Consider the following 9,985-nt stretch of genomic DNA (forward strand, 5'->3'; position numbering starts at 1 on the left):
CCTAAGGCAAAGAACCTGAGACATCCTAGATGCAAGGCTCTGGGAGCTTTGCCAGCAAGCAGCTTTGCCTTTTTTTGTTGCCCTGCCCTCTTATTCTAAACTGATCTTGACAGGCAGAGATAGGCCAATAAAAACCTAGGCTCAAATCGTTTTAGTGGTGAAGTAATTATCTGTTCCAGCTTCCTCCTTTGAATTTAGCAACTGTTGGAAAGTCCCTGCAACGATAGCTCTACACTAATGATTAAAATAGCTTATAATTATATATTAAAAAGGTTCTGAGCCCAAGAACAAGCATGGGGCACAGGGCCACAAAAGAAGAAGAAGAAGAGTTTGGATTTGATATCCCGCCTTTCACTCCCCTTAAGGAGTCTCAAAGCGACTAACATTCTCCTTTCCCTTCCTCCCCCACAACAAACACTCTGTGAGGTGAGTGAGGCTGAGAGACTTCAGAGAAGTGTGACTAGCCCAAGGTCACCCAGCAGCTGCATGTGGAGGAGCGGAGAAGCGAACCCGGTTCACCAGATTACGAGTCCACCGCTCTTAACCACGACACCACAATGGCAGAAGAGAACCTGCTCCAGTTGTTCCATTTACTCTCACTTTCAGCAACAGAATACAGCAGCTTTAAAAAAAAAGAAAACTGGTTGTCTCTTTAAATACAGGAAACGTGCGTTGCTCACATTCTTTGCTCTCTCTCTCATATTTTGGTTATCTTTGGCTGATCAGCGAGGTTAAGGGAAAGGGAAGATGAGTTTCAAGCCGTGTTTCCGAAGTAGCACAGGCGGCAATGAATATACGTATACAAAGAGTGACTCATGTTGGCTGTCTACACTTGTAAGCAGTGCCGTGCCAATGCCAGTTCACATGAGCTGGCATAAGAACATAAAAGGAGCCCGCTGGGTCAGGCCAATGGCCCATCTAGCCCAGTGTCCTGTTCTCAGTGTGGCCAACCAAATGCCACTATGGTTGTAGTGCAGGTGGAAGGAGACTGTGAGCACACTTCAGAAACGTGCAAGGCTGAGTGTGTCCTCCAGTTGTGTTCACATAAGTAACTGGTTATGTCAGATGGTTAACCAGAGGCCTGTTAGATGTTGTTAGACTACAACTCCCATCAGCCCCAGCCAACAAGTTCAATGATCAGGGATGATGGGAATTGTAATCCAACATCTAGAGGGCCAGAGTTTCTCCATCTGTGGTTTACGTATAAACAGTAGCATCTATGTTCCTTAGAACCTAATCTGTTCCAGGAGTCCATTTGACTCCCAAAACCATTTGAAAACCAAGACATGGCTTCCAAGTGGTTGCAGGAGCTTCCTGCACTAAATCGGAAGCCGTGGAAGCTGCGTCGGATGCTTGACTTCTGAAAAACGTTTGCAAACCAGAACACTTACTTCCGGGTTTGCTGCATTTGGGAGCCGATTTGTTCCAGAGCCAAGCCGTCCCGAGTACCAAGGTACCACTGTATTGTGATTATACAGCATTAATTTAGCCAAGCTATGAGTATGGGAGCCCCTCCCCCCAATACTTATCCTATGGGGGCCACAAGAAAATATGAAGCATCCAAGGAAGAGCCTTGTGAGGGACCACAAACAATTGCAAAAATAAACTGATGAGGCAGGGAGATGCGGTGGTGTGTAGAATTTGACTGAGGCACATTTGTTGGAATCCCTATTTGCTTAATTTCAAATCTGTACCATTACCACAGCTGAGGCCTCTTGGAAGTTTAGCACATTTTGCAAGCCAGAGCTAACTCACAAGGAAAATCCATAGCATTCATTCCGATTTACTTCTGAGTAAAGTTTTTGTTTTAAGATTTGAGCGCAAGTTTGTAAAACAGAGTTGAGCGGCCATCTGTCATGAATGGATTCTTTAGTTTGAGTTTCCTGGGTTGGACTATGTTGTGTACTGAATTGAATAGGAAACAAAATGCAGCAGTCTGATTGGTCCTAGAACAATGCAGCAGTATGATTGGTCCGCAGGAGCCACCCAATCCAGCTCCAGGTGGAAGTGAATCCACAACCTGCTTGGCCTACAGGAGAATCCCAGAATTAGGCTATCACGTGCAGCCTATTGTGTAAATAATGTATATAAAGCAGATATATACATGTATATATGTATATAAAGCTATGTATATAAAGCCACTATGAGCTGAATAAAGAGCATGAAATTCACGCTCGACTCCGAGTATATTTCAGACTAGATGTCCCTTAGGGCTCCCTTTCCAACTGTATGATTCTCTGAACACGTAGGCTTCACATTCAAGCTGCAGGCGCGGGAACGGCTGCTCCTTTTCGGGATTTACGCGCCACACGTGGTAAGCTCCTTCCGCCTCTCGGGCCTCTCCGCACTTCCGGAGGCGGCCATGGCGAGGAGGAGCTTGCCATTGCGCTCCCCAAAAGGGAGGAGCCACTTCCGCGTCCTTCTCGGCTCGCCTCCTTCCCTCCCCATTCGAGCAGTTTCCATCGCTTGCGAGATTTCCCGGACAAAAGGCTTAAAGCGCGGGGGTGAAAGGTGGTAGCCCTGCAGCAATGGCCATTGTTCACGCCACCCACACAGTTTCTTCCTCCTTCCCGCCTTGTCATCTGACAACTGGGTGTTATTGGGAGGGAGGGAGCAAAAGTTTCGGAAAGAATCCCGTTTCCCTTGGGAGAAGCGGGGCAGCGCGCAAACGCCAAAATGAGCAAACATCCTCTTGCTAACTAGTAACACGTTTCGAGTTATTTAAGTGAGAGCGAGCGCGGGTTATTTCCTACAGCAGAGTCTTGCCAGTTTTCCACAAAACGGAAAAAAGGAGTAACGCAGGGAGGGAGGGTGGGACTGCGAGTCAACACGAAGCGACTCAGCTTGTAAAAATGCAAAGGCGGCGGAGGCAGCAGCAGGGCGCTGTTAAAAATGGAGGCAATCAATTTCAATCAAAGCAGGCAGCTGCGAGCCTGCCCAAACTGGAAGGCTCTTCGGAGTTGGAAATCGCAGCTACAGCCCGTACAATATAAGCAGCTTCAAATGTTCCCGGGGAGGTTGGGGGAGGGGGGAGAAAAGAGGAAGGAAAACGGGGGAGAGAGATCTGCAAAGCCTCGCTCTGAGAGCAAGTGGCCTCGTTACGCCGCAGTGGAAAATGCACTGGAGGCGCGCTCTTTCATAACAGCCCCTGCATTTTGAACTGTGGTGCCATAAACATCTGAGGGCTTGTGTGGGTGACCCTTTGCTGTAACATGAGCACATGGAAATAGGAAGGGGGGGAGGAAATAGTGGTATTTCCACTTCACTCTAACCTTCTGTTCCACAACTTAAGGGCAGCGAGAGAACTGATTTAAACTTTAATCGCCTTTCCTTCCCAGATGCAAATCGTAGAGTTCGGCTGAGAGTCACGTTCCAATGCATGTGCCTTTTTCCTAAGCGGAATCCCGCCAAAAGAAAAAAACGGAGGGCACTAGCATTTGAGTGAATTGGGAAACCATCTGCTAAATAATTAAAAGAAATGGGGGCGGGAACAAAGGCAGAAAGATGAAAGCGGTACCACTGTAGAAAGCTCGTCGTTCAAAACATCCCCTCCCCCAATTTGTAGTTTCTCAAGCGTGCAAGACAGAGAAAGAGCCTTTTATAAGACCTTTCTAAAAAGCCGGTCGCCCTTGCAGAAACAATTCGCCAGTGTTGGGATCCAAATCAGTAGCTGAAAACTACCGCAATCGGGTCTGTAAAAAGAACAAAAACGAGGATATCTGTTGAACAGAAATCTCTGAGCTGAGCAAATACCACTAATTCACTATTCTAAATTCAGTGTTGTAAAAAGAAGTAGGGCGCGCACTCCCTGTCCCTTACTGATGCCTTAGTTTTAAATTCATTCTCCGCGAGGAACAACTTTTGCAAGTTCTTAATTTTAGACTCCAGCCTTACGCACGCTTACGCGGAAGCCAATCCTTTTTTTTTTTAATTTTAACAGAACTTACTTCCAAGTAAATGTGCCTCAGCTCCCACAGCCTTGCCCTACTCAGCTCACACACAAGTGAGCCCAGCTCGAGTTCACTTTGATTTCCTTCCGAGTAACGTAGTCATAAGGTTTCAACTGCCCGAGACATCAAATATACTTCCCTTTACTTGTGCGCGCTCGATGTGAAAAGAAAGTCTAAAGTTGACTCCCAAGTTTTTGCTTTTGTTTCCCTCTAAACAACATGGAGGAATGGAGGAAATGAAATCGCGAAGACGGGCACTGTAACAGCGCCCCAGAAAGCTGCTTCAAAGAAAGACAAAAAGAAACGGGGCTGAGAGCAAGGAAATTTTGCAAGGAAACAGTTTGATCCCGCCTTTAAGGAAGGAGAAGGGAGGGCAGGCCGGAGTGGTTGAAGTGAATAGCGTCACATGTTGCATTCAAGTCCTGACAAAAGAGTCTTATCGAGTCCTCCCCCCGTTTTCTAATTAGAGGTAACTTGCACAAACACTGTACTTCTAAAAAAAAATCCCCCTTTTAAAAATAACAGAGATCGCCTTTAAAAAGACCCTCCTCCCCCTTTTCGCCCTTCTTGAAAGTTTTTCGCCCTCCTTGAAAGTTTTTATAGGTTTGACCGCATGGGTGATTCAGACTCTACGTCAGTCATCTTCCCTCCGCCTTCTTCCTCATTTAAATGAATTTGGAGCTCCTCCCACGGGGTAAGGTCTGAAACTTTATAAATTGAGCTTTACGCAAAACTCTTCTGGAAGGAGAGAGAAGGGAGAATTGCTGGAGCTGGAGGGGGCTAGAGGAGTACCCAGGGAAACTGGAGGCTGTGCCTTACAACACTGTGATTCATTTTATTTTTCTATTCTAATATACTTATTCCACGTCTTCGCCCCTCCTTTTGGTAGCTGAAGATGTCTACAGCCCTCGTGTCTCCAACCATCTTCGAGCTGAGTGAAGTTTTATGCAAAGTAAGTTGTAGCCCCTATTATCTCTTAAAACTTCTTAAGGGAATGGTCTCTCACTCTGCATCTGTCACCAGCCCCCCCCCCGTCCCGTTTTTGCTCCAGTATTCAGCGTTTTAGGAGCCTAAAGTTTTGCTGGGTGTTGCATGTTTTTAAGCAACGCAAAGTTTTGTTTGGGAGTTGGTCTGGAGCCTTGGAAGTTATTTAGGCTGCAATTCTGAGCACGCTTACCTGGGGGTAAGCTTCATTAAACTTAATTGGGCTTACTTCTAAGTAGGCATACTTTAGATTGCTTTGTTAGGGAGATTTGCCTAGGAAGAAGTTAAGGTAGGTTATTGCGCCAAATCTAGTAAAATGCTGTTTAGGGTACTGTCACAAACTAGCCTTCTTCGCTTCCCGTGTTTTTGACTTTGTTGGACTCTGGCTTTTCTTCCGTTTTTTCAAGAGTTTCAAATTTGGGTGCCTTCTCGAAGAAACTTGTTAGATGTTTTCAGTGACTTGCTGGGATTGCATTCCGAAATGGTTGCCATGCAGTTTGCCCTCTTGCTTTTTGGCTCAAGTTTACAACGGCTGGTCCTTATTCCTTACTGAAGATTGAAAGCCATTCAAATGTATGAAAGCTTGTTTTTAACGCGTGCAGAAGTGACTGGCCCTCTTATTTTCGTGAATTAGAAAGTGTGTTTAAGACGGCAGCCCCTTTTCTTGTGGGAGTTGCCCTTCATCCTAGATTCTGTGCAGTACTTTGAACTAAGGCGTGCCGTGGTTCAGTTTAGACTTTTGCTCATGTTGTGGAATGTGAAATTTTAGCAACTTGTGCATAGGGAGCCGAAGGTCCCTATTGCATTTCAGATAGCAAAACCAACCTCCGGGGTTCACTGGAACTCTTAACGCGTGTCTTGGAAAGTTTCTTGCTTGCAATGACTTGCTCAGCCGCACGTCTAATTGCTTACTCGGGGTGGGGAAAGATGGCTGTGGCCACTTTTCCCCGCAAGTGGGATCTGTTGCTGTTTTTCACGTCTACTGGCTTCTCCTTGGTTGGAAAGGAGAAAATCGGGTGTGTGCGCGCGCGACTGGATGGAGATGTGGAACTGGGGCTTTTGCAAAAGAACGTTTGCAGGCAAGTCACCGGCCCTTCCCGCCTCTAGTTCTGCAGTTTGCTGCTTCTTACAGCCAGCAGTTTACCAGGCTTATCTCTCATTCCACTCACGCGGCTGCGTTTTTCTCTTTCAAGCGGCCTTATCTTTGCATACCCGAAGTCTTTGCCTGTATGCATTACTCCTACGTTTATAACCAAGTTGGAGGAGAACTTGCTGGTGGGTGAGATCAGTGTTGTGGGAAAGTTAACAACTATAACTAGGTTGCAAAGCACTACTTCATTGAGAACAATGTCACATTGGAACTAGTAGTTTAAATTCTGAAGTTGCACAGCTGATTGTGCTTTTTCATGGACCCCTCATAACTTCCAAAACGGAGCAAACCTGGGTGTTGGTTTTCCACTTACCATTAAGTGTGTTGAATATGGATGCACAGCAATGACTTTTTTAAAAAAAGTCTCATAGAGTAAACATAAACCGGACCGAGTCTTGCCTTTTACCAAGCATGTCTCCTTCCTTGATGCTTTCAAGCAGTTTAAAACTGAAGCTGCCAAATGGCTAATTGCAAAGGAATCCTCTTGCGGTTATGGGTGAATTTTGCCATGGATCACATGAAATGCAATTCCTGTGCAGGAGGTGGAGCAAGAGGGATGGGATTAATTTAGATTAGTAACTAGCATGTTTCCCAAAGTCTCACGCCTCTTTTCAACTTGAGTCTTACACACTTCCCCCACCACAGATTTTTTTTTTACTCCAGAGTGGGATGTGTTGTATATAGCAATATTATTATTATTATTTGTTTGCCTGTATTCACTTCTCTCCCTCCTCCTCCTCCATCCTTTCATACTGGAAGGGGCATGGGAGTAGGGGTTGAAGAACGTGCTCAGAAATTTGGGAGTAACTAGGTTAGGCCTTTAAGGCATAAATTGCATAGTGGAAGTATTGAATCCATGCCTAGCTCGGAAAGGAACATGCTTGGGGGATGTGGCTGCTTAAGGAATAGTTGGATAGGCCTTTGCCTAGGGCAGTGAAACAACATGTATTTCATTGTGGCATTATGCTTGGATGGAACAAATGAACCTGAAGCAAAAGCTGTTGTATAGCAGCATTGTTTACTGTGCCGCTTTGGAAGTATTTTGACATACTGCATAGCTGTTCCCTGATAGAAAGAGGCTCATCTTTTAGATTGTGCCTTTCATTTTCCTTGACCCAACCTGTGGTGCAGAACAGAGTCTGGGGGCTTTGGGAGAGCCTATTATGCACATAAAGAAACTGGGAGGGAGGTATAGATGCCAGGTTTTAGGCTGCATCTTGCTGAAAGGTTCTTGAGGAAGTTGGGTTGTTGACTGGCCTCTCCTTTTCCCCCCACTATAGAGTAACAAGATGCTGAACTACAGCCCTTCTGGTGTCGGAGGGTGTCTCTTGGACAGAAAGGCAGTGGGAACCCCAGCTGGCGGGGGTTTCCCCAGGAGGCACTCGGTCACCTTGCCCAACTCCAAGTTCCACCAGGCCCATCTTCTCAGCAGCCTCAAGGGGGAGCCAGCCCCAACTCTCGGGCCCAGGGAGAATCGCTTTCGGGACCGCTCCTTCTCTGAAGGTGGCGAGCGCTTACTGCAGCAGAAGCAGCCTGGCGGACAAGTCAACTCGAGTCGCTACAAGACGGAGCTATGCCGCCCCTTCGAGGAGAACGGGGCCTGCAAATACGGAGACAAGTGCCAGTTTGCCCACGGCATCCACGAGCTGCGAAGCCTAACCCGCCACCCCAAGTACAAGACGGAGCTCTGCCGTACTTTCCACACCATTGGCTTCTGCCCTTACGGGCCTCGCTGCCATTTCATCCACAACGCTGAGGAGCGCCGCGCTGTAGCCAGCGGCCGAGATCCTGCCATGGCCGACAGACCCCGCCTCCAGCACAGCTTCAGCTTCGCAGGCTTCCCAAGTGCCATTGCTGCCAACGGGCTGCTGGACAGCCCTACTTCCATAACCCCTCCGCCCATCATGAGTGCTGACGACCTCCTGGGCTCTCCTACTCTGCCTGACTGTGCCAGCAACCCCTTCACCTTCTCCAGCCAGGAGCTGACCAATCTCTTTGCTCCCAGCATGGGGGTGCAGATGCCTGGTGGGGGTTCGCCCACTGCTTTTCTCCTCAGACCCATGTCGGAGTCCCCCAACATGTTTGACTCGCCTCCAAGTCCTCAGGACTCTCTCTCCGACCAGGAAGGCTACCTGAGCAGCTCAAGCAGCAGCCACAGCGGCTCTGACTCGCCCATCCTGGACACCTCGAGACGCCTCCCCATCTTCAGCAGACTCTCCATCTCTGACGAGTAACCTGGTGTTGCCTCTCGGCCTCTTCTAGCCTCTCTTCTTACAATTTTAAGCTTGTAATCTCTCTCCTTCCCACCTCCGCCCCCACCCCCAAATCTTCTTAACATCTCTGGGTTAGATGTTAATGCAAAGATAGTCCACTTGCCTAAAGTCCACTCACTGGCTGAAACCACAAGTGCCAAAATTACAGCAAAAAGTGATAATCGTTTACAAATGTAGTGCCTTTTTTTAACATGTTCACTGTGACTATATTACCTCTCCAGCTGCAGAGGGCACCAGCAGCCTCCACAGAGCTCTGTGCATTTCCAGATGTGCAGGGAATATCCGGAACCAGCAGCTCCTATCACTGGCCATGATGCAGAATCTTCCTTCTTTCCCCGCCCCCTTTCTCTAGCCAGTGTTTTGTAGACATATGGCATGTGGACGCCTGTTAACATCCAACCCTTACCACCTTTTAAAGACTAACCCTGCCTGAATCTACTCAGGTCAGCCAGAAGAACAGCTGAGAATGGACAGTAGCTGTCACATGCATGGGACTTGGTGACTGGAGAGGGAAGCCAGATGGACAATGAAAGACTTGCTTTTGGTGCTACAAGTTCCCCGTGTGTACATGTGACACCTTCAAAAGCGAAACAAAAAAAAAATGGGGGGGGGTGTCTAACGGTGTTCATTCCACACATGCAAGTTCTGTGTAAACAAAGTTCCAGTAGTCATAGCTTTAATGGTTTTGCTCTAGATTACAATAGACCTATCCATAGAGCACTCACGCCAAGCTTTTTATTTTTATTTTCCTGGGTTTTTAATTTTGTATAACTTTTCAGAAATTGGAGAGCAAATTTTGCTTGTCACTGCACAACAATATAAAGCTTATTTAACTTATCAAAACGTATTTATTGCTGAAACCTATGCTTTTTTGTTAATTTTGTTCATATTTATCTGGATGAATTCATAGAATATATTCTTTTATGTTTAAATTATGATCTTCCATATTAATCTTAAGATTGTGAAGTCTTTTTCTTTCCCCCTTCCCCACAGTTTAATATATTATACTACAATGACATTTTTTGTAACTTTACACTTTTTTGGTTATTTTATTTTTAAAAAATGAAAAATTAATTTAAAAAAAATGCAACAGCTGTGTTTGGATTATTTATTTTAGATCGTTCCCCTTTTTGTGTCAGACTGCAAATTGAGTTTAATGTGCTTCTTTGCCTCTATGCCCCAACAAGGCCTTTCCTGGATGGGATGAAATTCTGGCCACATTGCTGTCATTGAAGGCTTCGTCAATGACTTCAGTAGGGTCACGATTTCACTTCTGGCCTCAAGAATGTATACGCACAAGCTGTGCTGTGAGACGATAAAATGGAAGACTGCTCGCTTCCTTTTTTGTAAGTACTTAAAGGAAAAAAAGTCTACCCTCTGGTTTCAAGTGCCTATCAAAAGACATTCCAAATGCAGTTTGTCTTTGCATTTCTGTATTCCAAGAACGGAGTGTTTCCTCATTTAAGGTAAACTTTACTGGCACAAAGAACACATTGAATGTAATTTTTCCCATTACTGTTCACTACATTGCCTTTTCTCTCTCTTCCTTTGTGTGAGTTTATTTAAAGAATCTTTTGTAACGACTGTTTGCAGTTTAAATCAATAAACCCCAAGTGTTTTTTCAAGAA

The 9,985-nt window shown here is 46.0% G+C and overlaps 1 protein-coding gene and 1 long non-coding RNA gene across 4 annotated transcripts in view; one reads left to right on the plus strand and one right to left on the minus strand.

The window, feature by feature from the left end:
* Positions 1-4,566, minus strand: part of LOC308582959 — a 30,711-nt gene extending 26,145 nt beyond the window's left edge. For all 3 annotated transcript variants that reach the window (XR_014005972.1, XR_014005973.1, XR_014005974.1), the window contains exon 1: positions 3,948-4,566. This is a non-coding gene — a long non-coding RNA (uncharacterized lncRNA). The remainder of the gene's footprint in view (positions 1-3,947) is intronic.
* Positions 4,567-4,693: 127 nt separating this feature from the next.
* Positions 4,694-9,985, plus strand: ZFP36L1 (ZFP36 ring finger protein like 1). Its single transcript, XM_081186385.1, has 2 exons — positions 4,694-4,902; positions 7,365-9,985. Exons 1-2 carry the CDS (start codon positions 4,846-4,848, stop codon positions 8,316-8,318), a joined length of 1,011 nt encoding a protein of 336 aa, XP_081042511.1. The 5' UTR covers positions 4,694-4,845; the 3' UTR covers positions 8,319-9,985.

This window comes from Podarcis bocagei (assembly GCF_964188305.1).
Source record: "Podarcis bocagei genome assembly, chromosome: 1".
NCBI lineage: Eukaryota > Metazoa > Chordata > Lepidosauria > Squamata > Lacertidae > Podarcis > Podarcis bocagei.